At 45.4% G+C, this 27,331-nt stretch overlaps 1 protein-coding gene across 3 annotated transcripts in view; it reads right to left on the bottom strand.

Moving 5' to 3' along the window:
- SLC4A11 (solute carrier family 4 member 11) overlaps positions 1-27,331 on the bottom strand; it is a 97,697-nt gene that overhangs the window by 54,426 nt on the left and 15,940 nt on the right. For 2 of the 3 annotated variants that reach the window (XM_034064761.1, XM_034064763.1), the window contains exons 2-4: positions 25,654-25,704; positions 14,379-14,531; positions 3,959-4,005 (exon numbers count right to left, since the gene is read on the bottom strand). In XM_034064761.1, coding sequence (XP_033920652.1) covers positions 3,959-4,005; positions 14,379-14,531; positions 25,654-25,704 — 251 coding nt within the window. The remainder of the gene's footprint in view (positions 1-3,958; positions 4,006-14,378; positions 14,532-25,653; positions 25,705-27,331) is intronic. The other variant, XM_034064762.1, reaches the window with a different exon arrangement.

The raw sequence follows: 27,331 nt of genomic DNA, 5'->3' as shown, positions 1-27,331 counted from the left end.
GCTCAAACTGGGAACCATCTCTCTCCCCAGTGCCCCAAGTTAGGGAGCCTGAAATGGGAGATGTTTTCTTCTTTTGTGCATAATGTTTAGCTTCGAATCAAATAAAGAAGGGCAGCAGAGGCTGAAACTGTCTCAGCTCTCTGCTGGTTTCCTCTATTGTACCAGGCTCGTTGGCCTTGAGATGCTGTATTACAGAATCTCAGCTCCTTTCTGTATGTGTCAGCTGTGAAGTTTTTAATTAAGTGATCAAAATGCAAATGTACAGTTCCCATTTCACAGTCCTTGGAAATCCACACATGGAATTAGCACTCACAGTGCTGGTCAGGAAGGACTGACAGTTCTGTCCTCTCCTTCAACAGCTTAAGATTGAGTGAGGAAATGGGAACTGCACTTTGTTATATGGATCTTCCTTCCGACGGGAAAGCAGCCAGGCTTGAATTCATGATGTTGAGGACCAGATTGTCAAGATACATTTAAACCTCAGCTCCCCTTAAGCTCAGTAACAAGCTCTGAATTGCTTTCACAAATCTGTCACCAAGTTGCCTTCACAACCTGGACCTTGGCACATTCTCCCCCAAGTTAAAGGGCCACCCCTAAGCCTGACTCATGGATCCCCTCTCACACGTACCCTCTCTACCTTTTCCATTTATAGCCTAGACACAGGGAAAAAAATGCTAACATCTCACTAATTACTGTAATTATCACAGCAACTATCAAGTTGTCAGTACACATCCATTGCAATTAGCACTGTTTTACTTTGCATCAATCACTTCTTACACAGCATTCTGGAGAGGGAGGATTCTCTGAAGTATTTCAGCTCCCACCCCCAAGGCTTTGTTACCATCTGCTCTTGGGAGAGGAGACAGTGACACAGCTTCATTAAAATCCACCTAAAAGAGACCATATAACTGCAAGTGGCCAAGTCAATCTCAAATTATCACAGCATGAGAGCAGATTAAAACACCTATCACCATCTGTAACACTGGTGTTCATGGGGTCACCATATAACCAGCAACTGTCTCCCAGAGGTAACTCATTTTGGTTTGTCTGGCATGCAGAGTCCAAACTAGGCTGTAGGGTCAAAGAGCAAAGAGGCCAGGACAGGATTTAACAAGGTGGATGGCAGAGGAAATACCCATGGAGGCATCAGGAAGGTTAAGAGCATCAGGAGTTCCAGGGGGAAAGAGTGGCTTTGTGTAACCAACTTCTCCCATGCATGAGAGAAGCCACCACAAGCAGAACACTGGAAGGAGAAAGTTGAGGGATAGCTGAGGGAGAACAGAAATGAATCAAAGGCATTCAGAAGATGGCTATTATCTGCCCACATCATCTCAATCATTCCTGATCCTCCAGCAAGCTGTGTGTGACAGCATCGTTTGCTTGTTGTGGCAGGACAGCCCTGTCAGCAGCTTACTGCAAGTCATAAGGATGAGGCTCCAGCTCTGCCACAGGCTTCAGGCAATGCTTTGGGTAGGTAATTTTCCATACTACAACCTTCTTATCCTCATTTTATTCCCCTGCTCCTTTACAGGAAATAGGGGCAATATCCATCCTTGTTATCACTCCCATAACACTGGGGAAGATATGTTCATTTAACATTACAAGGCAATTACCATGGAAGGATACAAATACATCACCACCACCACCACCCCACCCCCAAGACAACCCAAAAACAAATTAGTGGGAGCATTGGTACAGCAACACCTCAGAGATGGCTCAGAAAGAATTGTTCCAGTTAGGACACTGGTGGTTTCAGGAGAGATTAATGATTGCTCCTTCACAGGTATTTTTTAGGTAGATAGTTAAGTCACACCAGGATACCTGATGCTGGAAACTTGATGCTGGAAACTGTTTAGAAAGAAACCCAAGACAGCTACCCAAAAGCCATTTTAATAGCACTGAGTATCCCTGATTGCAAAGCTGCACATTGCATGGCAACAAGAACAGAGGCTGTTGGCTCAAAGAGGAACACGTTGAAACAGCCACCACCAACTTTAGGCATGTCTCTTGGCCAAAGTTACACACTAGCTGTGCAAAAAAGAGCTCTCAATGCTCACCAAGAAGGTCTAAAAAGCAAGTTATCTGTTGGTTGGCTGTTCTGAAGATCACCTCCACTTACAGACACTGCAATAACCTTGCAAAAAGGGGTATCCAAAAACCATGTTGTCCCAAGCAGAACTCTACCTGTGCTATTGCTGTGATCACTTGGGCAAATTTGCTCAGCAACACACCATGATAGTAATTAAATAGCTCAAATCACACCAACGAGCTGCTCCTTATTTATGCCTCCCAAGTGCCATGCTGGACAGCAACTTGTCTGAGGCACAGATTGCCCTTCCAGCGCTCCTGAAGGGACACAACTACCACAGGCTACCACCAGACACAGGGACAACCTAGCAGGGAAACATCTCTAGACAAAGCTTCTGACTTGACCGCTTTTCTCCTAGCAGTTTGCTCTTCACAGGCACTTGAAGCCATCTCCTGTCTGACTCAGGTCCCAATTTCCTTTGCATTTAAAGCACAAAATTCCCACTCATCCTGCCTGGAGGCAAAACCTGGTAATAGCATCTTCTCTCAAGCCCTGCTAAAGCATGCTAGCTCTCTGGTATTTGTTGTTCAACAGCTCACTGCAATGCTCAAGCATGAACTCTAGGATAGAAAAAGCAGGAATCCTACAGCTCTGAAAAGGAAAATTAAAACAGAAGAGACACTTCTGTGTTAGCAGTTTTAAAGTATTTCTTATGGGAGGCAGATCCTGCGCTGGGTGTTAGAATTTGCACGTTAAGTGATTAGGTTCTTAGGTTACTTTCAGTCAAGTGTACACAGCTCAGAACAACCATAGCACTAGTATTAGACAAGACAAATTACTGACATTTCCATTCCGGAGCACAGAATAACTAATTTTAACTTCCATGGCTTAATAGCAAACAAGGTTTAATTTCTTTTTGACAGTGGTGGGTTTGTTTTGTTGGGGGTTTGTTTTGGGTTTTTGTTTTAACTTAGGGGGAAGAAGCTTTCATCTACTGAAGCCATCACACATTTTCCTCCCCCTGTTTCTTCAGCCCACTCAAATACCTCTTCAGGATTTCAGCTTAGAGGCCTAAAAGCAAAACAGAGCTAAAGAGCTCTCTGTGATTCCCTAAAAAGCCCCCAAGGCTTTGGTACACACATTTAAGAACCCAAGGTAAAAAGCCTTCAACAAGACTTGAAATACAATTTACCAGGACCAGTGATGCTACAAGTTCTCAAGGCAGGCAGCCAATTCGCCCCTCCAACCAACAGATGAGGCAAGACTCAAGACAACTCAAAGCTTCACAACCCCAACGACTTCATGTGGTATTAAATATCAACCCATTTCCTTCCTGCACACTTTGTGTACTTTCATAATCGGAGGTTTGTAATAACAGAGCGTTTATATGAGGGCTTTTTTTTGCACTTTCACCTTATTGTCATTGAGTTTCAGTCTCAAGAGCAAGTGTAAACTAAGCATTGTTTCCTAATTGTCCTCCTAGACTGTGTGTTTCCAGGGAATTCACTCCTGATGAACCTCATGTAGGCAGACCTGATTAGCTGGAATAAACAGGAAACCAAAATCACAGCAATGTCTATTGGGTGTTTCTGCTTTCGGCTCGAGAGGAGCTCAGCAGCCTGAATCTCTATGGTGTATGCTTGGATTCCTTTACAGGCAGCTGCAGAAGAGAAAGTGATGAATTAACATGTCAAGGAATTGTCTCAGACAAAAAGCAGTGGAACAATCAGAATTACGAAGAAACTGGAGAATGGGCAGCACATGGCTTGTTAGGTTTAAAGAAAGAGGAATTCAAGGAAAAAAGCACTAACATCCCTTCTGTCTAGGCCAGTAATAAACATCTCCCCATTCCCACAAAGTGTTTTAAGGCCCTTTTCTCTACTTCTAGATGACATAAGAATAAACTGACCACGCAGCATCCCTACTTACCTTCCTTGATGTGTGCAGTAACACGCAGCCAGCACTTTCATTTTCATCTAGGAAAGGGAAAAATAAAACCCAATCAGAACAGTGTTGCTATTGCAGGCACCTGACAGGCAGCAGGAACCAAGCAGAATGCTCAGAATGAGGTGAAGTATCACTCTTTTGACAGAGGGTGATCTCTAGAGCAAAGCAGAGATTCAATTTTTACAACATTTCCCATTTTGGAAGTGTAAACCAATTACAGAAGCAGCATTTAGCATTATCTGATTAGTAGGGGGTTGTCTATTGCAACTTTGGGGGGGGTTATTTTCAGATTCTCTATGTATTATTACTCTTCTCTTCCCTATCCCCAGCCTCCCAAAAACAACTAACTCCTAATCCTTTAGGTAATCATTTAATCCAATGCATCGTTGTTTGATGGATTGAGGCTAAAATTGCATGAGTCATGCTCAGCTGGAAACCATTCTTGTCCTCCTTAAAGAGTCAACAATAACACCCAGCACTTCCAAGGGAGCAGGCTGTGAGAGATCACATGCAGTGACTCCAAGATGAGCAAATTAATGTCCTGTCAACTCACCATGCTGCCTCTATAAATCTCAGCGTAAAGCAACGGAGCTCTTGGGAAAGAAAACTGCTGTTTAAAGACTATTAAGTGTCACTTAACATGTGGCCGAGATACAGGGACAGGGGTACAAGGAAGTTCCCAGTTCAAACTTTCAAGCATCAATGTTAACATTTTCTTTGGGTATTTATGTAGCAACTTTTGGGGTATAAGCTAAAAGACAAAGAAAAATCAGTTGGTTTTGCCACAAGGCCATTCCGCACTGCTTGTATCCAAGGCAGCTTCTCTGCAGCATCATTAGTAGCACAGGTACTGTCTGTGTGTACTTCTCCTTCAGTCCTCATCTTTGCCCTCCAAAACACCCCAATAGACTGAGCTGCTACCAAAGTAATACATGAAACACGTGAACAGCTGTCGTTCAAATGAGCATGGAAAAAACCCACTGAAGACCAAGAACTTTTCCAAAGGCCAAGCTGTGGAAAAGTACAGAGATTTAACACAGGGTTACAGCTACTCATATGAGGGTTTTGCTTCCTTTCCAGATCTGGGCTTCCAAATCCTAACCTATAAGAACTGCTGCAATCCTTGTCACAGGCTGAACACACACACAGAGGCACCTTCAAGCCCAGCCCATGTACTCTCCAATAAATAAGCTGATTGAGGATGCAACTCACATGACAACACCAGAACTCAAAAACAACCCAATTACTTTTTGCACAGAGAAAGCTGCTTTAACCAAAACCATCACTGATCAAACAGGAATTCAAGCCATGCCCATGGTAGGGTTAAAAGGCTACAACTCAAACTGGGAGAAGATTTGACTGCAGTACAGAAGAGGGTTCATCATCTCCCTCTAAATCAAATAAGCCAGTTCAGAGGCTTTTGTTACATTGCCCAACTTTGGAAGAAGTTGGGTGAAGTTGGATGCTGTACATATGATTAAAAACATCACTTAACTAGACAAGTCTGCTGGTGCAACTGTCCCAACCATTACTGCTTTTGATGCATCTTTTGGAAAACACAAGCTGTTTCATCTAAAGAATGCCATTTATTATTAAAAAGCAAGCACCCAAATAAACCAGAAACATCAAGCATCTTCCCTAGGCTCTTATATTTGTAGTTCTCCATGGCTCACTTACTCAACTTACAGCCTAATTACACATGCAAAAGTATGCTGGAAAATTTGGAAGCCATAAATATTCAGTGAGGATAAAGCATGCTTTGGTTTTTCAGCTCCTGCAAGAAATGGTTTTATAGAGACAAAAAAATACCCCCAACCCTGAGCAATGGCAAGCACGTGCTAAAGAGATACCCACATATCTGCAGTCTGTCCTTACAGATGCTGACAAACACAACAGAAATTCATGCTGTCCTTCTATCATGCAGCAACTCTTGGTTCCTCTTATCAGTGTCAAGCGTGTCTCAGTCTTCTCTACTGACAGCTCTCTCAGGTACTCATCTCGGCTAAGCACCGAGTGCTGTTTTATCAACACAAACAAAAACCATCTAATTACATTTGTTGGACTAGGATCTTTCAAGCCTCTCAAAAAAGCTGTTCTGGTTATGGAGGTGTTGCTTCAGAGCCTCATTCATCGTTTTATCCAAGCAATGTGCCACTCAGACTTGATCCACAGAAAGAAGACAGCTGGATCTGGCCATGCCAGTTCTGGGTTGTTATCATAAAGGCCCACTGCAGTGCTATAACATTACTAAGGGACAGTAGCAAATCTGCTGGAACATGAAAAATAGGAGGAAAACACACACAGATTTGCCAAGTGCTCTCATACCTCATTTATGAACCACCCATTTACTTACTGTGGGGGAACACACTAGGCAATGTGGGATAAAACCTTGGCAGCACTCAAGGCCAGGTTGGATGGGGCTTGGAGCAACCTGATCTAGTGGAAGGTGTCCCTGCTTATGGCAATGGGGTTGGAACTGGACGGTGTTAAGGTCCTTTCCAACCCAAATCATTCTATGATTCTATGATGTTCCATGACACATCCACCGGGAGATAGCTTGGCTAAAGCCCAAGCCCAACCACCATTAGCCTTTCACCCATTTTCTCCTCCTTCAAAGCACTATTATTGCTTCCTTCCAGTTATGGAGGAGCTGAAAATATGCAACACCCTAGAGCCTTGCCCCTCTGTGAAGGAGCCAGCCCTTCATGAGGACAAAACAGATACAGAAAGCCATGAATCCACCCTCTATGACAAAGAAGAAACTATCCATTTATCATCAGTTACATCTCACTACAAGGAGTAACACTTAGAAGTCACACCTGAATGTCAGGATTAAGTGTACTTAAACAGAAAGAAGTCAGAGCCATGACAACTTTTCACTTCTATTTTTATGGTCCTTCTTGCTGGACAAAGCACACTGCAAAACTCTATTTTAGGTAAGCTAGCCAGCTACGGGCATTATTGTCTGTGTCCCCATACACAGTTAAAGGAGAGCTGCCAGGGGTGGCTGACCTTATCTGTTAGGCTGCGCTCCAGGTTCTGCCCAAGGGAAAACCAAAAAGCCAGCGACGCATCTCCAGCATCCCCTGGCAGGCACATCAAGGGGACACTCACATCCCGAATTCCTAGGACGCGTGCACACAGGCACGCAGCTCTACTCGCAGTGACTCGCTGGGAGTTCACTTCAGGTTTAGTAAAGCTGAGGAACTGCCAATGTTAGAGACTTACACTTGTGGCCTCGTGTCAGCACATTGAGAGCTCTGCCAAGGCACTGTGGCACGTCTCCATTGTTTATTTCCCACCATTTGCAGAAGAACAGGACCCATCCAGCTTTAAGATGAACAAGGAGATTTAATATTTGGAAGCAAGAAATGGAGTGGGAAATTTGCTGTATTTCAAAGTGGTTTTATCCACACTGCCCTTTGAATAACATCCCTAATAGCAGCCCAGAGAAATTAAATCCCCTACTTGCATCCCTGTCACCTTCTGTTTAGACAATGCCCTCTCCTATGCAAAGGCAACCCTGAAAACAAACCCAAAGTCATATGGCAAAGTTGAAGGCTTTTCACCTTGCCTTAAGAGATCTCCTTTCACTTAAGATCCTTTTTCCCTGCTACAGGTCCTCAGTGCTGCCCTTAGCACCTGAGAAGATCCAAAAGTCCTTGGAGTGAAGCCACCACTGGAGGCTTGCAGCATCTTAAGACTATATCTTTCCCTGGGATAAAGGAGTGGAAATTACACAGCAGGAACATTTTGGCTGTGCAGGTGTCAGTGGACATTACTTGAGATCTATATTCACTTCCAAGTGCATCTGCATGGTAAACAGGCTAATAAATCAGAGCAGAATACATTAGCACTTCCATAGTTCTCTCAGAAAAATATCAAGCATCTGGTATTAAGTGTAAATATCTAAGGTATGGAGAGTTTTAGTACAACAAAAGCTATTTTATCTGGGCTTTCTTCAGGGGTTTGAGCAAATCTAAGCTTAAACACTTGTATTAGATCACGTTGCGAGCAGAAAACTATTCTGCTTTTAAAATCAGTTGCCCTAGAAAATAAGAACATCACATAGTGTGACAAGAGCTTGTTATGAACAGTGCAGATACATCTAACTCATCACAAGCAGGATCTCAAGGGGATTGTCTGCTTTGCTGTCCTGCCATGGCTGTACTGAGTGCAAACTCATCCCCATCAGACCTGAGTAAATTAGGCTAAATATCATTAGATAAATAACTGTGCCCCAATAGGGCAGTGAGCTGAGCTGCAGCAGAAAGCCTAAATTCAGTTGGGTTCATCCTTCTTAAACCAAAACCCAGGTTAAAGGCAGGTGGGAATAAGCAACAAGCTACAAGTTTCTGGAGCAGGCTGGGAAGGAGTAAGCAGGGTGAGAAGGAAAACCTCACCTGAGTAATGCTCAGCACAGACATCACAACAGCTGGAGGGGTGAAGGACTGTGGTCTTGCACTGCACTGTGGACATGGTGTAGGAGTTAGAAGACAACAGTAAAGACAGACTGACCAGGGCTCTTGTACAGAGCCAGGACAAGATAAGAGTGCTGAGCGCTGTGTCACTTGTCACACGCAACTCCTCAGACACGCAAGCACTGCAAAAACATCTTATTTGCTTTGTGCTCTTTAAAAGAAAAGCTACAATAGGTTTCACAGCATCATTCGGGTTGGAAGGAACCTCTGGAGATGATCTGCTCCAACCTCCCTGCCAAGGCAGGGCTACCTAAAAGCAGATTACACAGGAATGTGTCCATGGTGGGTTTTGAGTATCTTCAGAGACGAAGACCCCACAAGCCCCTTGTGCAGCCTGTCCAATGCTCTGCCATCCTTAAGGGAAAGAAGTTCTTCCTCATGCTGAAGTGAAACTTCTTGTGTTTTAGTTTATGGCCCCTGTTCTTCATCCTGTCGCTGGGCACCACCAAAAAGAGTCTGGCACCATCCTCCTGGCACCAACCTTTGAGATGCTGATCTGCATGGGTGAGATCCCTGCTCAGTCTGCTCTTCTCCAGGCTGAAAAGGCCCAGCTCCAGCAATCTCTCCTCCCAAAAGAGATCCTCCATGGAGAGATCCCCCTTGTCCATCCTCATGGCCTCAGCTGGACCCTCTCCAGTGGGTCCTTGTCTTTCTTGGGCTGAGGAGGCCAGACCTGGACACAGTGCTCCAGAGGAGGACTCATCAGAATTAAATACAAGTGGAGGATCATCTCCCTTGACCTGCTGCCACACTCCTCCTGATACACCCCAGGATATAATTTGCCCCCAGCTGCAAGGACAGGGTCCTTAAAAACCCAGGAGAAGCTGCTCCAAAGCAAACTCAAGGTGAAGCACCTAAAAGGAAGAACATTGCCTTTGCGCAGAGCCACTCGTGCTACCCAACCCCCCTCACACACACACATACACCTCCCTTGGCTTTGTGAACACCACTTTGAAAACACCCTCATCAGGAAATTCGGAGGGAGGTCATCTCCCCCCCATAACAGAACCAGTGTATCCACTTTCCATTAGAGTATAGGAAGCTTCAGGAGTCCAACATCCCACGCTGACATCAAACTGCTAAAACAGGAGTTATCAGATGGAACGCGTGGGTCAGCATTGTGCCTCGAGACATAAAAAGGACCTTGGTATTAATGTGAGGAAATGTGACTATTGTGTGCAGAATGATACCCATTCAGGCCCAGACCACTTGTCTCTGGACACTACTCTCTCTGGAATATCCTTGGCGCCAGCATCTAGCATTTCTGCTCGTCCCCTTAAAGAATAAAGTCATCTCAGCAGGGGCTGGGCCAGGAGTTAGAGCACAGTGTTTTGCTCGGAGCAGCAGCGTCGGGCGTGCACGTGTGTGCCTCTGGAGTGGATTACAGGAAACTGTTGATTCTCCGTATCTAGGAATGATCAATTGTCCAGAGGGTGGAACAGGCTTTAATTTCTCATGAAGCGTAAATCGTGTTCCGTTATTTCCCCCCACACACCCTGACAAAGCCACATCCTGCTTTCCAATTGGCTTTTCATTGCCATCAGGACTTGGCTTCCCCTGCCCCCCAAAGAAACTGCTTCAGACACCTCTCTGCAGCTAAACCCACTGGTACAAGCATCAGCTATAAGTGACAATGCATTGTGCAAAAGCTGAGCAGCTACAGCCCCGCAAATCCCTGCTAAGTTGTGCCTACATTCAGGAAACCCCTGTGCAAACACCCCTATTGCAAACTGGCAAAAGGAGGTGATGCATTGTTTTTAAAGCCCAAGCTGCAAAAATGAGGTCCAAAGAATTGTTTTCAACCCCCAAACTGCAAGAATAAGGTCCAAATGATGAGAATATTTGCCTGGCTGATTTAAGGGGGCTGCCAAGCAGACAAGAATACTGTGACTGACAGGAAAGCTGTGGCTCTACACACTTTACAGACCTACTGCAACAAATGAGGCTTGCATTCCTTGTCCACGAACTTTAAGGCTTAACCTAAACCAAAATGCTGGATACAAATCCCTGCGAATGAATACAAGTGTACTACAGATAAAGCAGCAAGTGGCTGAAATCACTAGTTTGATGTTTCTGTGACAAGCTGAAGGGATGCTCGTACATACACCTGCAGCCCAGGCTCCAGAGGGATTTATGGAAAAGCCCATGTATAAAATACAAAGAGAGACAGTCAAATTGACATCCAGATAGCAGTAGGACAGAAGGGTTAATATACTTGTAGCTAAGTGAGATAATGGGAAAGCAGCTGTAAACCCATTCTGATATTCCCCTACAAATGCAAATCCCAGGTCAAAAAGTGTCCAGCTTCACATGAATAGTCACCCTCATGTTGAAGCTGCTAACATTTGCTGAAAACACAAGTATTACCAACCAAAACCTAAGCTAGAAAGATGAGAGACCAAAGAGAACAAAAAGTGCTTTTCATCAGCTACTGCAAGGAAGCAACAAAACACCCAGGAGAAGGGACCCAAGTGTCAAGATTAAGCATTAGTGCCTAGGCATCTGCACTGACTTTGGCCCAATATTCTACACAACTGCAGCCAGTATTAATTAAAAATGAGATAGGCCATACCTTAAACCCTAGATTTTTTCAAGCTCTCCTGTTTTATACCCAGCTGCGTGCAGAGCCCAGCATTTTATGACAATGGTTAATTGTCACAGTTTTATGGGCCGTGCTATGTTTTGTTGGCTCAACGTTTAATCCCACACAGTGATCTCTTTAAAACAGAATTATAGTAAAGTGCATCCAATTATGTTCATAAGCAAGCTGTGCATACATCACACAGAGACTAACAGCTTGACAGGATGATGGCAGAGCTGTCACCACATCTGTAATTCCATTTAGGTTGCCTGCCAGCACCCAGACCCTGGGGTACCAACTTATCCTCTCCCCAGATGGGACCTTTTGGATCTTTCACTAAGGTGAGCAGAAACCTCATAGCAGCTTGCTGGAAAAGGTCTCAATCAGGAGAGAATTTGGATACCACCTTCAGCCAAGAAACCCAACAGTGATGCCTGGAACACGCACAGAGACTCACAGATACCACATTTGTCTTGTTTCAAGTCACCCTAGAGGTTTTCCCTGCTGGAGACTGAGCAAATGTATTTCATGCAGCAAGTACATGTGACACTAGGGAGCAAATCAACAAAAGCAGCACTGGAGAGCCCTCTTTGTACAAGAGGGCCCATGCTCAGTCTATCTTTGCCCAAGCCCCAGGAGGTGCTGCATGACACAACAGCACAATATCAAGCTCTCTGGCACACAGAAGCCTTTCAGCTCAACAGAGGTTTCAAGGCAGCTTGGAGAAAGCAAGAAAATGAGATGGGGATGGAAAGATGTCATTCCCACGTTTGCTTTTCCTCTGTGTTTAAAGCGCACAAGAGGATCTTGTAGGATCCCTTAAGGGTTGGAAATGAGGTGTTTAGGGGATGCTGCATTGCCGAGACAAAACCTGATCTCTTTTCAACTTGCTGGAGACAAGCACTACAAGTGCTCAGGCTCCACAGTTCTGTTCCAGGGATGCCAAAGTGAGTATAAAACAAAACTCTCAGCAGCAGCAATGCAAGGGTGTTTTTGGAAAGCATCCCCTTGCAAAGCTCAATAAGGAACAATACGCTCCCAGGCATACCTTGGCCATGGCATAGTTAAACCTCATTTCTAGAAGGGGCTTAAGGAAGCTTGTGAAGAGGGGTTTTTTCAGCAGTTCAGGCTACTTTCATTAGAGGAGCTTAAGGGGCTCCTCTCAGCCACTTTCAACCATCTCAGGAATCAGCTTTCCACTTAACTCTGCAGCCAGAGACTGACTTGGTGTGTATATAATCCACTCTGGAAGATGCTTCAGTAAAACTACTTCTGAGGAAGAGCTGACAGCATAGAAGACTCCAACACCTGGGGTCTGAGGAATTCTATGCCTGATAGAGAAGGACCTGGGTTTTGGCAACCTGGACTGCTTTAATGTCATGGAAAAGCAGGAAAAACACATCTCACTTCAGACCTGCTCTTATTGAAAGTCTGGACTTTTATTCTGTCTGAAGCCCACTTTTAAAACCTGCATCCTCACATTTGTAAGGGAATTCCAGCACATCAGAAGCCCAATTTTCCTTAAAAATGCTAAACATCTCAGCTGAAAAATACAACTAATATCACCATCACAAACATCAGTGCTGCAGGGAAATAAGGAAACCTTTTTTTGTCCTGTTTTGAATGGAAGGGAAAACAATTACCAAAAGCCCAGGAAGACACACAAGGAAAGTCAGCTTCTTCAGACACTGAAGAATCCACAGCCCTTGCATTCCTCATCCCAGAACAATGCACCCCACGGCATTAAGCCCAGACTTGCCATAGCAGAGCCCAGCTCCCTTTAAACCTTTCCATTAAGATGGCATTTGTAAAATTGCAGGCTTGAAAATTGCTAGATATTATTCCTATATCAAAGTCACTGCTCTGGTCCAAAAAGCAGACTTCAAGATGGCCAAGCAGAGGTCTGGGCCATGCTTATTCTACATTGCCATTTCCAATAATCACTCACTAGAGATCAACTGCAATCTAAATATAACTTAAAGGACTGTCCAACACTGTGACTCCAAAGATAATCCAGAGCCCTTTCATTTACCATCCAAACTAGTGCCCACACAGGCTCCAGGATGCCTCCAGCTGCTGGGATGAAACCCAGGCTGCTGCCATGTCCCAGAGCTGCATTTTCCAGCAGCTGCACCATTACAGAGGCTGGTAAATGGTGTGCTAGAGGCAAAAACAACCTTTAGAGCAAACCAGGGGTTTTATCCCTTGATAGAAAGCAGTTTAGGGTATCTATTGTGTTAACCAGGCTTTGCCCTTCACCTTGGGCAAAGCTTCTAAAGGATGCTGGCTTGGCAGGGAGGGCACAAAGAGCACAACCTTGGGCTTGATATCTCTGTCTGCACAGTTACCCGTCTATTCTCAGTCAAGGAGCAGCACAGTACCACTGCCAGCAGTAAGAGCCTTAAATTCCCTGCTAGATGAAGCACTCCCTGCTGCTTGCTTTCTGATCAGCATTCCTTTACCCCCTCCCAAATCACTTGGCACATAGGAGTAAAGCCAACCACTCCAAGCTGACACTGCAGCTCCATGAGGATGGAAGCCTTAGGGATGCGTTTGCTGGATCCACCCCCAGCATCAAACAGCACTGCAGGCCCCACCACCACAAGCAAACCCTGTCCTCCTCCCCTGCATGAAGCTTGCAGCAGGTACAGGTCCTACTAAAGTGTATTTTGGGGAAGAAATTGGTACATGGGCCCTCACCTGGACTAGGTACTTTGTATTTATAGAGCATGATGCACAATGGCAATGCCCAAACTGCAGGCACAGCTGCCTGGCCTCTATCAAAGATGTCTAACAGGATGGTTATCTCCTCATATTTGCTATCTGCCTCCACGCATCAAGTATAAGGATTACTCGCCTCCAAACCAGGGTGATAAACCCCAAAAGGCACGTGCCATAAGCCCCAAAACACCCTTTGGCTTCCCTTTCCATTTGCTGTGGAGAGCACTGCCTGCCCCAGGCCATCCATGGCTCCCATTCACCTCCAGCATTCCAATCCAAACACAACCAAAACACCTTCAAAACCCCTGGGAAGCCCCAGAGCAGTGGCTGAACGATCTATAGGGACCACATTCACCACAAAAATCCCTATTTCCCAGCTAGAAATGGCTCTGGAGAACTAGAACAGCAACCAAGCAACAGCAGTGAGAGCAGCAGCAGGGTGTCAGGCCCCAACCCCAAGGCCTTGTTCCCACAGGGAAGGGGGGAAAGGAGTAAGGACACTTGATGCCTCTGCTCAGCAGATGGTTTCCTTGGGTTTTCCATGATATCATTCCCAAGTTGCTCAGGGAGGAACAACCATGTCCCACAGAACACTTTTGGGGTGGGGGGTGGTACTCACCAGCGGCGTTCGGTGGCACCTCGAGGTTAACATTGACGAAGAAGCGGATGCTGTCCCCCGACACCACGGTGTTGTTCACGGCATCAAAGAGCTCCTCGCCCCCCGTCTCCTCCTTGGCCTCGCAGCCATCGTCCATGTCGCATTTGAGGTACCCTGGTGACAGTGACAAGGCAGGGAGGGTGGTTAGGGATAACATGGCAGCACCCGGGCCCCGGTGCTGGTTGCGCTGCTGTGGTACCCACTGGTCATGGCTGCGGTATCCACTGGTCATGGAGGCCTCAGAAGCACCCAGCTCCTCGTGAGGGGCTTCTTTACCCCCTTGTCTGGTGCAGGATCAAAGGGAGAAGCAGTCAGCTCAGGTGTGGCTCTGAAGGGCTGCTTATGGAGGTGAGACCACAGGCTTCACCCCCCTGCCCCGGTGGGAGTAGCACAGCCACAAGTCAACACCTCGCTCCTGTCAGATCCAAATCCACATGAAAACTCCCAACCTGGAGCCATAAAGATCACCAAGCAGCCACCACAGTCTCAGCCCACACCAAACCCAACACCTCCATTCCCTTGGCTGTCTCCAGGCAGTTTGAAACTGAAGGAGGAGGGGAGGGAAAAGAAAGGGAATAAGAAGTTTCCAAGGAGACACCTGATAGGGATGGACGGACCCGGAGCTCCCCATGGGGCAGAGGAGCAGTCACTGGAGATGGCAGTGCTGAGAAAGCGAGACAAGACTCTTAATTACAGCAGACAACTCCTTAGCCTTTTGCAAGGCTTCTAATGAGGGTTTAACCTAGCTTCACTCGACAGCAAGGCTGCCTCACTGCAACGCTGCCTTACGAGGCAGCTGGAGGACTCTTGTGGCGTGCTCGTGTATCGTGTTTAATTAGGAGAATTAGGAACATTATAGAACGTCAATTTTTACATTACTGGGATTATTCACCAGCTTCTGACAAAGTCTTTTTGTGCCTAATTTGAAGCAGGAGGGATCCATTTCACGAGCAGCGCAATGAAAAGGGGAAGCTTCGAGGCAGAGGCTTGAATGGGAACTAAAATATTGATGGCTTTTAAAGGCTCGTATAAGCAAACGTGGAGGCAGCAGCAGCTGGAAGCAGCACGCAGAGTCTGAGGGATCCTGAGACCACAGCTTGCCACCACAGAAACAAGCCCGGAGCAGGGAGGCCACAAACAGGAACTCAGCAACACAGGACAGGGGCTGCAGCACTTCCTGCTGTGAGCAGTAAGATGACAGGCACTCATCGTGTGCCCAGGAGGGCTCAGAGCTTGCAAAGGGGATGCAGCGGGTTCAAGCCTTCAGGTGGCTTCTGAGCTGCTTATTTAAGGTATGGAAAACATGGCAAAAAAACCCCTAATTCATAGAATATTCCCTCTCCTAATTTTTGCTTCCTTTATTTATCTGCTTGAAAGGAATAAACAGGAATCATCCCTATCAGAACCACTCTGAAGGCTTCAAAAAGCATCCAAGCTGCTGCGTTCACCACCCAGCCTGCCAGGCAGCAGCAAAATGCACCAAGGGTGCCATCCTCTGCTGCTGGTGGAGCTCGGGCAGCTGCTGCCATCCCTGCACGGTGGAAACTTGTCCAAAGACAGAAAGAAGGGAGGTGAGAGAACTACAGCAAAGCCCTGAGTGCAATACCTGAAGCACCACGGCACTGCAGGCACCACCGAGGATGAACCTGCACAAAGGCTGGCAGATGTGCCTGTGTCCTGAAGGAATGGACAACACCTACACAGGGTGCTTGCTGGCATCAATACTACAAAGACCCATGCAAGCATCTCCCAAAGCACCAAATGTGGGGTTTGGTTCCTCTGAAACACATCATAGACATCATAACCTTTCCTCATCAAAGCAATGCTGACAAGTCTCCCTCGTGCTGGAAGAGCTTAGGCAGCCCTGAAAAGCAAAAACTCAGCCTGGGGGTAGGCTCAAATCCATGATCTGGGCTTTTCCATCTCAGCCACATCCATGATCGCAGCCTCCGGGCAGTTGTTAACAATAGGTTTGTGCTTCTCCATCATTCCCTCTTGGGGGTCAGATGGGAGGCACATGGGGCAAGATGGTTTGAGCACACAGCTCAGAACATGGTTGAGTTTTTCCCCCATTGTCCTAATGCAGTTAAGGCACAGATGGGTAAGCGGGTAAAAGCCAAGCAATGAAGGGTATTTATTCACTTCCCAGGGCCACTGAAACTGGCACAGCAGCACTGGTGGGCCCTGAAAGCAGAGAGAGCTGGAGACAGGCAAGAAGCAACACAGGAGCTGGAAGAAGGGCAAGGGTGGAGTAGGATCAGAGGGTTGGGCAGAGGTCAGCGAGGACTCTGGCAAGGGAAGCATCCTCTGTTCCTCCCTCTTTAGGGGAGGAAAGAGCAGAACAAAAGGCAGCCGAGCCTCATGTCCCTTGGGCAAGGGAACGGACAAAACACTCCGCTTGCAAATAATCCCAAACCTGGGCTGCACAGGAACTGCACTCCCGGGCAGGTGTCTGCTTTGTCACTAAACCACCTCAAGGCTTCAAACCACTTCAGCCTATCAGTCTGCCAGGCTGTTTTAAAACACAAGCCAGCTTCTTCCTTGTCAAACACCGGTTCACCTCGAGGTGAGGAGATAAGATGTGTGCATGGCAGATGCACCTTCCCTTTCCTTCCCTCTGAGCACAGCTCAATAGCTGCCTCCAGCCTTGCAGCTGTTTTCTTCCCCATTGCCTGATGATCACCGAGTGCCACCCCTGCTGTTTGAAGGGCAGCAGATGCCACAAGCGACAGCAGAAGCTGTTCAGCTCCTCTCAGAGCCTGATTGGTGTTCTGCAGAAGTTCAGAGTGGGCTCTGATGAGGCCAGTGCATCATTTGTCTAAATATCAGTCAGGTTTCCATATGGAAGCAGTGTCTTAGTAATACTTTATAGCCTGTGTTATGAGCAGTTGCTTCAGTGAGGTGGAGGACTGAGTTTGAAACCCTTGCATAATGACTCAGATCAGCTGGGGAAGAGTTTAAGATCTCCAAAGCATGCCCCCCTCATCCCTATCACTGCAGATTTCTACCTTCATATGAGGGCAACATTTGTTGAAGCTCCATGAGATACATTATAGGGCGGGTCAGACCTCTGAGCACAGGATGTACAGCTTCAGCCTGAAACAGGGTCTAAAAGCACTACAGAAAAGAGATTTAACTGAGTTAGGAACCCAGTTAAGGTTGGTTGAGAAGAGATGCAGCCCTCCTGCACCTTTAAGAACACCATGGTCGTGACAATCCCCCTCACTCCACCCTGCAACACAATTTATAGCAAAGAGAAATGGAAAAGCACCAAAAGTGCATGAGGACAAAGGACAGCAAGGCACCACCCTTCAGTGCTGCAGGAACTAAAGCCACTCCTCACTCCATACAGCCATAAGTAGCTCATGCCTTGACCCCAAGTCTTCTAATACCTTAAGCCCACCCTATGCAATATTAGAATAAACCATCTCCCATTTTATGCAGGTGCTGTGGGGGAAAAATGAACTAGAAAATGCAATTCCTCTAGCCATCCCCCCTAAAGCATCACCTCTTCCCCTGCAATTCATGGCTGGCCCAGGCCCATCTTGCTCTAATATCTAAATACCCATTACTACTAGCCTGTTCTCCTTTCATCACCTCCTCAGATCCACTCCATCTCCCTGGTCCTGCTGCTATAAACCCTCTCACAGCTTTGACAACACACCTGCCCTGCAGCTGTTTTGCTTTTGAGCTGAGCTTTAAGAGCTCAGGGCTTTGTCAGGAAAGGCAGTAAATCCGACAGCAGCAATGGGAGGTGGCATTGCCTCTCCCACCACTCCTTTGGTGACACTGGCAGCTGCACCTGGAGTGATAAAACTCAGCACAGTAGTAATTAGCATGAAGCACAACTTCAGCCACATTGTATATGCTCCCTAGAAAGGTTTAAGTGCTCTGTCGGAGCAGCACTTACAGCCCAGGGCCTGCAGACTTCTCCAAGAAAGCCAAATCTTAACCAAACTCAAGTTTCCTGGGAGAGAAGCAGCTCTGTTACAACATCATCTTGCATCCCAGGTTATGAGGGTTACCCCAGCATAACCTCTCAGCGAGCCTCAGAGAAGACAAAGCAAATCATGGTATTCTAACCAACATCTGCAAGCATGCACACTAACCAGGAGGCTGGGAGTGCAAATGCACCTACCCCTATTTTGCTGCAGACTCAGTTTAATGCTCTAAGCCAGACAAAATAACTGAGGAGGTTTGGGGGTGGAGATGAGGCATTTTTCCTTTTAGCATTAGCATAGTTCTGGGCATTTGCATGCTATATATTTTATTTATGCAGATACATTGCTGCTATTGTTTTAACAGCAAAAACTTATACACGGGTGAGATTAAGGCACATACTCATGTAGCGAGATTATCAGGGCAAAATAGGAAAGCTGAAAAATCAAAGCTTGTCAAAAGCTATCGACCTCTGCCAAGTCTCTGCAAGAATTGCTGCCTTTATTTCTGTAGGACCACATATGCTGCGTTAACACTCAGTACTCAAAGTAGTTTTATGGAAACCACTGATTTTTACCCTCTCTTCCAAGGTAGTCTACACTAAATCTGGAAAAGCATTCTCATTTATAGCACCTGTTTGCAGAACAACACCTATGCCCTCAGCCAAAAGCAAGTCCCTGCTTCCAGAATGACACTACCTCCTCTTCAGAGGTGGTAGTTTCTTCCTCCCACAAAAGGTCTTCAACGAGCCAGAAAGCTAAAGTTACATTAAAAGATTCCTTTTGAGCTCTTATGATTGGCAATCCAGCTTTATCAAGTAGCAGTTTCAGGTTTCTCAGCTGAGTTTTTAGGCAGAGAAGGCAGCTAATTGAAGGACAGCCCTTTTTATCGACTATGTGAAACAGCACTTGTGGTCACCTTGCCAGAACATAGGAACATCAGTACACGTTGTGCTCCGGCTGCATTCAGCAGCCTCAGGCATTCCACCCTGGGAAAAGCAATGGCTTTCCTTCTAACATCACTGCTTCTGCTATTTTTGTCACTCATCCTGATCCATTCAGAACTGAAATCCAGCGGTTGGCCCCACTCAGCATTTCCAGCTGTAAACCTCACACAGCTACATAAACAGCCAGTCAAGTGAATTGGCAAGTTGTGGCTTTAGAAGAGCCCAAGAGCTATTTACATCAACTTTCTCAGAAGAATTACACTTCAGGTACAAAAGGGCAACTGAAGCAATAATATATTCAATAGCTTTTAAAGGTAAGGGGGCATCACCCTAAAAATCAGGTCTGGTTATTTGCGCATCACAGTGCTCAGCTGTAAAAGGACTCAGAATTAAGCCTTGTATCTAACTAAAACCTAGTCATGATACTGGCATTAAGTTAAAAAGAAGTCAGCCTCAGCTGATTTTTCCACTCGTGGATTTCAACTTGCGCTATCCAACAACAGACATTCATTTTCAAGAGAAGCATGAAGTTTTAATTAACCTGATCAGTCTGAGCTTTCGGCTCTTGCTTTGTTCCCCAAGTGCTGCAGGCTTGCAGCTTCACTGCGTCACTCGGAAAATACCCAAATCCTCAACACTGGGTGCAAAAGGAAACTCAATTAATAATGGAGCCTCCACCTCCATTTTGACCTTTACACTCTGCACAAAAACAGGGACTTGTGTTGCCTCCAAAGGTTAGATAACCTTACAGTCAGTTAAAATTAGCAGGGATCAAGCAATCAAAGGATTCAAGAGAGGCTGGAAAGAACTTTGTACATGTGTTAGCAGTCCTCCAGTCTGCACAGTGTTCTAGATAGAAAGGTTTAAACAGCATCCCACTCTCACACTAACCAAGACACGCTTCTGATCACATCTCATATGTTGATGCATCTCACCTGCTTATCAAAATAGTTCTATTTCAGACAAAAAGAGAGCAAGTGCATTGATGGAACAGCATCTTTTTGGTAAATACTTGTACATGCTCCTGCTGAGAGGTTTACTTATTGTTTTGACTCACAAGACTCTGAAAAGCAGTCGTTTAAGAAGCCTTCTTAACAGTTTACTCCATTTCACAGACAAGAACAACTGCAGGGCTGTACCCACAGTGCAATACCCTCCAAAGGCTGCCATCAACTCACATCTTGCAAAGCTGTCTCCCACAGAATTGAAGATTTCAGCTCTGCTGATTAAATAAAGGAGTTCTCTGCATACAGCTGGGTGCTTGCTAGAATGTTAAGCTTTTCCTTTGGTTCACAGTCAAGAGATTCCCTGGCAAAGCTCACTATTTTTGTCCTAAGGAGCTTTACCCGTCATGCAGTAGGCAGCCACATGGACAGGGTTTATGCCTGCTCAGGAGATGACAACTAGGGAAGGTAAGGATCATCCACACACTCTGTTCTTGGACTGAGGGTTTGCTGCTAACAGCTTATTGGCAAAAGGGGTCCTGAGCCTACCCTCCCATGCTTTTGTTAGAAGACTTCCTTTATTAAACCAGATATTACGCATTGGCACAGGTGGACTAGTGACTTCTATAGGTCATCTAAATGGGGTTTAGAGAAGCATCCCCCAATCCCAGCCCCTCCACAGGTAGTTTAATGGGTAGAAGATCTGGAAGACTGTTGGGTGGTGCTTGGCTGTTGAGCAGTCATTAGGAGCCCATCAGATACGGGTTGGTACCCTTCTGGAGTATGGCCACCTGCTGTGGACATGTCAATCCATTACCTAAGCTTTCAGAGTGCTTTAAAACAAACAGATTAAGCTTTTCTTGCCAAAACAGAGGTATAAAGAGGCTAGCAGGTGAGTCACCAAAACCAGACCTGCATCCTTGAAATAACAACTCCCACTGCCATTGGCCATAACTTCAGATGCACGTTTCCAACTCTATTTCAAGTCACAGTTTCATCAGGGAGAGCCAGATGGAACCATAAAGTTTCCTCTGCCACTTCAGTAATAACTCATACCAGAACTGGAAGAACTGATCTGCTACACAAAAAACAACACCCAGGCACTTTTGAATTAATTCCAGTATTGTATTTTGCAGCCAGATTTCTAGGAAATGTTGTGAATAATCCAAGTAATTCAGTGGGGCTCTGTTTTTATTTCTTTGCTTTGTTTTCACAAAACACAGCAGCACGTGGAATTGCAGTTCTGTACCAGAACCCACGGAAATCAGGAGTGTTCATTTTCTTATAGGCCTCCTGATAGTTCTCAGCAATAAAGCCAGCAAGAGACCTGCAAGCCTTGGGCTGTTTATAGGTAGCGGTAGTGCATCTCCTGCTGGTAAAAGGAGCATCTCATTGAGGAAAACCCATCACAAAAGGATTTGTTTCCAAGACATTTAGATTAATCTCCTAGTTAAGGAAACAATTCCAAGGCAGATAAAGACAAATGTGAAGAAGGAAAAGAACACCCCATAAGCACAGCATACCAAACTGAACAACAAAAACAAGCAGAGAAAATACAGCCAAGCATCCCAAGCCAGACTGAGGCCTTGGGGACCTTCAACACAACTACAGTTCATTGTGCCAGTAACACCAATTAAAAAGTCAGAGGAGACCACGCAGTGAGGGATTTTCTCTAGAAGACAAAAATCTGTTCTGCAATATCTCTTGAGCCAGCTTTAAAACAATGCAGCAATTCAGATATCCCCAGCACTATAGTGGGACTCCTTCCTTTGGATTTTCCAAGAGGAACTAGAAAGCCTCTGGTTTTGCATCTTATCAGGGAAAGTTCTTGGGTCAATTAAAGATCTCATCATATGCTGATAGAATTTAATCACTTACAGCTAATGCCATGCCTTCAGAGCTAATCCACTTGTAGCAGGCATTGAATACTCCCCCATCACCACCAAAGAGGGTGCAGGAGGCTGACAGCCAAGAGACAATGTGGGGCTTGATGAGTAGTTATTCTGCACATTGATTGCCAAGCTGCATTTCATCAAGGCTCCAATTACCTTCAGGTCTGGATTGGGTCTACACAATCCTCTCATTAGTCACTTAAATTTGCCAACTCATTTGAAAACTCATTTGACAAATCAACCTTGCTGAAGATGCAAGTGAAAAGCACACAGCCTGCTCCTGGGGTAGGAAGGGGACACCAACTATTACTGGGTCCTCCCAGACTTTGTTCATTTGCATGTGCAAAAGGCTTGTTCCAGACTCAGAAGTATGAGCAAAGGCCTGGATTTTCATCAGCAAGACGTGTCAGATGACAACTATTATAACTGACACTATATATGGGTTGAATACAGAACACAGCCAACAACTGCCATCATACCTATTGCCACCACACTCTCCAGTCAGGAGCTTCTAACTGTGCAGGCACAAACTTGTTTCCTTATTTTTCCTCTTAATGTTGCCTCTACAGAGCAAGGTACTAAATCAGCTATTTTTTCCCCAGTATATAGCATGCATTTACCTTCTGCAATGCACTAAAGGCCACAAAACTGGCTTTCAGTCAAGTTCTTCCTAGCGATAGGGGAAAAGCAGCATATGCTGAAAACTGGAACTTGTAGCTTATAACAGGGACTCCTTTGATTAACTTTCCAGACTTTCAGCCATTTAAGAAGTTGTCAAATAGGTTTTTACATAGTTGGGGCCATAAGAATCGTGTGACCTTTGAGAAGAGTCGTATATTAGCATCTGTTCACTAGAAAATCCTTCCTGGGCTTTCCTCAGCTCATCAGTAATCAGCAGAGCTACAGAGTATGAGATCCTTCAGTGAGTTTTTATTAACAGTAAATAGCCAAGAGGTTCATACAAAGCACTGCTTTGGTGCCCCTGCCAAGATGACCCTCACTACAACAGCTTAAACTCAAACTGGAGCCTCAACTTTTAAGTTATAGCATTGCTGCAGCTGCTATTGAGAACACAACAAGGGTATGAGAAAAGGAGCTGGCAGACAGATACAGTCTCTGAACAGAGCCTCAGATACGGTCCAAAACAAAAACATCCTAATTACTAAGGATACAGAAAACCATATGTATATGCAAGATCTTAGGAGGAGATAAGGGAAAAGCTCAGCTGTGCAAAGAGCAATAGCACCAAAAGGTGTTTCTCTAATGAGAATCTAAGCACTAAGGGAATCAAAGAGGTTTATTGTTTTTTCTTTGCCTTCCCCCAACACACAGCTTAGGGGATTGGTTTTTGTTTTACACGTGGGGCAAGTGCATCTCTTGTTCTCCATAACCAACTGGCAGATCTGATCAAGTGGTGCCAACAAACACTTAATGATTCCATAACTCTGTTTCAAAACACACGGTTTTGAAACTATGTGAAAAGGTGACCTCTTTCTCTGCTGTTTCCTCTAGCCCTGATTAAGCTTTTGGGTAAGTCTTTAAGAACCCGAGTGCATGAGCCTTCTGTACAGAAAGCACCAAAGCACTGTCTTGCAGAGGGATGTGAATATTCACTGGTAACCCCTGAGATATGCTGTCCATGTATTCTGTGCAGGACAAAAACAAGCCCTGAGTGAAATCAGGCAGTAGAAGGTGACTCATCACTCACCAGCAACTCAGCTATCAAAAAAGGTCAGTTTATAATGAGAAACAAGAATGACAGCGGATTTGAGCATGAAATAACCAAGAAATGCACTGTATTTTCAATGTCAATTAATACAACATTCAATACCACATGCAGGCTGGAAAGGAACTTGCAAGCAACCTTTCCTCCTTCCCCTAAACCATGCAGAAACAGGAAAGAAGTATACAGAGTTTCATTAAATCCTTAATAGCAGCTTGAAGGTAGTATCTCCTTAAGACAACAGAGGAAGCTGAATAATAACACAAATAGGGCAGAAATAAATGCTCACTGCCAATGGCACCAGGTTGACAAAGAAAAGCATATCTCAAAGGAGAGTTTTGCACAGCTACAAATGTGTGCTCTGAAAACACTCAGATACCTGGGTTTGGATTTGTTTGGATAGTTTCAGGAAGACAAGACTGATGAAAGAGAGGACATAAAGAGACCTTCCACATAAGATGCTGTGACAAGTAGATGTACTTGTGTTCTGGGTGGCAGGAAGGCTTGGGATGAAGTAGGTGGCTTTAGAAGATGACCACTTCTGTCGTTTCTTTAAACACAGCAATATTTCTACCCAAGCCCTTAGAAGCTGGATGTTTAGTCCTACGTTCCAACCTGGATCACTCTAACATTCCCAGTCCTCAAGAAAGCACCAGAAACATCCCAAGGGGCCACAAGTAAAACAGGGAAGGTAGGAGCAGAGCTACCCATGCCCCACATGCCCACAGAAAACCTCCCTAAGAACAGGCATTAGTTTCTGCCCTTCTGCAACTCAACCCAGCCTTCAGAAAAGACCTCTTACTAGAGATAAGAGTATTTCCTTCCAGTTTCATCCTTTTACTCCTAGAAATTGGCTCCGTATAATGCTTTCAGAGAAAGCAGTGCCAAAGGAAGCACTGTCAACAGTGATGATGGATTTACTACAGCTGATGTGGCAGACATTCAGCTTCCCTTTCCCAAAGGTTAACCTAAGTCTTGGACCCCTGGAACAAGAAGGATGAGCCTTGTGACAGCTTACAAGGATCTAGAGCCTTAACTGGAGCATGTTAGCCTTCTGCTTTCACCCTTTGGAAGACCCTGAACACTCCAAGCACTGCACCTTCTCAAGGGCAAGAAGCCTAAACCCTTAGAGACTACATCCCAAAGAGGCTGTTCTTGAGTTGAACACTGCAGTTGATCTCTCCCTAACAACCCTCACACATACTATTTCTCCAAATCCAGTAAAGAAGCTAGGACTTCACTGCACTTCCAGTTTGGTTGTATGATACTTTCCCCCTTGATCAGTACAAGAACTCATCCACTTTTGTTAGGGCAGATGATACACACGTTTCAAAACACCAAAACTTAATCTTGCTTCAAAGAAAACAAATCTGAGAGAGAACTTTGCAATAAATATGCGTTTACCAGAGCCATCCAACATTTGCCTGATGCTCTTGGCAGGATGTCTCCAAAGGGATCTGACACCTACATCTGTTCTCCGCTCCAGAAACAGAGACAAATACACCTGCCAGCCTGTATTACAGGAAAAGCATAATGAAAGAACTTGAAAAACAAGGAGCCACCCAGAATAGTCACTGATGACAACATGAAGATGATTATTTACTGCTTTGAATATCTACAACATCTACGGGATTTAAAAATGCAGAGTCTGCTTCCAGTGCAAGGTTACACAACCTCCACGCAAGACTGTCTTTGCTTGCTGCTTAAGCTCAATAGATGTTGTATCACCTCTTCCAAGTTCTCCTTCCACTAAGGTGATATACTAGGCACAAATAAGACAAATAATACTTGCCACTTTCTTCAAAGAAGTATCCATTTCTTGACATTGCTGATGGTGGAGACTCTAAAAAGACAGGAAAGAAAGGAAACATAAGAATCATCAAGGTGCTGAATGTCTTCACCTTACTGCTAAACTCACTGTAAGCCTGGATTACAGCAGAAAGCCAGTCACAAAATACTGCAGTCATTAGGTTTTCCTGCATGTGGAAACTTTAACCTTTTGATTATTGACTCTAACATTTACCAGAACATCCCTTACAGTCACAGCCACTGCTTGAAAATAACCTAAGTGGTCTCAGTCATCCTGGGCTGGGACCACAGCACTGCAAGACTAAAGATCAGGACAAGGCTTGATCATCTTGGTGACATATCAAACCTGAACAAGTGCATCCAAACATTAATAGAAGCTAAGTATCTGCAAGGCTTTTATATGCCATGATGAAGTCTAAGCTGTAGTTTATGCTACAGATTAAAAGAACCAGTTTAATTTAGAAAATGCAACTCAATTTAGCTGGGAATAGGATTTCACATCCTATTTTGCTGCTCCCTAATCGTTAGGATATCCCTAAACAGTGCTTGGCACTTGAAGATAAGCACCCGAACACTGCAGCCTTCCTTGGCCCACTTCCTGAGCTGGGGTCCTGCAGCAAACACCAATGGGGTCTCACAAGGAAGCCACAAATGGGAAGTGACGCTGACCAAGAGTGAATCCACAAACACAGCAGCACCAGGACTGAAGCCCCATGGAACACACTTTGTTTGCTGGTGAGTCATTTCTGCTAATAACTGCTGGCAAACGGGGTATTTATTATGCAAAGAGATGATCCAGCAACAGAGAAGCACCTGCTTGCAGGTGTGATCAGTCTGGTACCCAAACCCAGCCTGGCTGTTTTTAATACTAACAGTGTTTGACAGTTCAGACTGTGTGGGCTAGAAACACCATCTTTCCAGTACAGGTGCATGCCCTATTTTATGGTGAGATAACCATAAATTCAGATCAGAAGAACTCTTCATATCAAGCCTTGAGCAAGAGTCACCCAAGCAGTCCCTTCAAAAGCTGCTCCTAGGTGCTGCCTCTTGACATGCTTCTTCCCAGCCAAAATGCAATCAGAAAGAGGAATAGATTTGCTCTGTCTTTCCCCACTTCATTAGGCTAATCAAATATTACCTACGCAAGCCTGGGATGAATTTGGGCCAACAAGGAAAGAGGTTTTGCCTGCTTTATTGTTCTACAGATTAGGCTTCCTGCTTTTCGTTTGAGGTATGAGACCGTTTCCCAAAGACACTTTCTCTACCCCATAACTTTTGGCTTACAGGTTACAGGGGAGGGTTTTCCCCCCCTTGCTTTTACAGTGCACCACGTTTTCAAGCATCGTAATTCATCCTGGTCCACCGGGAGCCTTTGTTTGTCGGGCGGATACAAGTCACATCACTGACGACAGCACCTTCCAGCCCTAACACTTGTCACAGCCCAGCATGGCTCAGACCTTTCAGTGCAGACAGCATTTAACTGCACAGGCTCCTGGAGGGACACCCTGATGACCACTTAAACACCAACAAACAAACCACACAAACCCGAGGGCAATTCAAGTGTCTGGTCCAAGAGAGAAACACGATGTTCCAGGTCCATCCCAGAACAATGGGTTGGAGAAACAAATGTGCAAGTGGCCAAGGGGCACCCATTACAATTG

This window comes from Melopsittacus undulatus, chromosome 7, assembly GCF_012275295.1.
Source record: "Melopsittacus undulatus isolate bMelUnd1 chromosome 7, bMelUnd1.mat.Z, whole genome shotgun sequence".
NCBI classification, from domain to species: domain Eukaryota; kingdom Metazoa; phylum Chordata; class Aves; order Psittaciformes; family Psittaculidae; genus Melopsittacus; species Melopsittacus undulatus.
The sequence above is the reverse complement of the archived record's forward strand: the minus strand, read 5'-3'. Positions and strand labels throughout refer to the sequence as shown.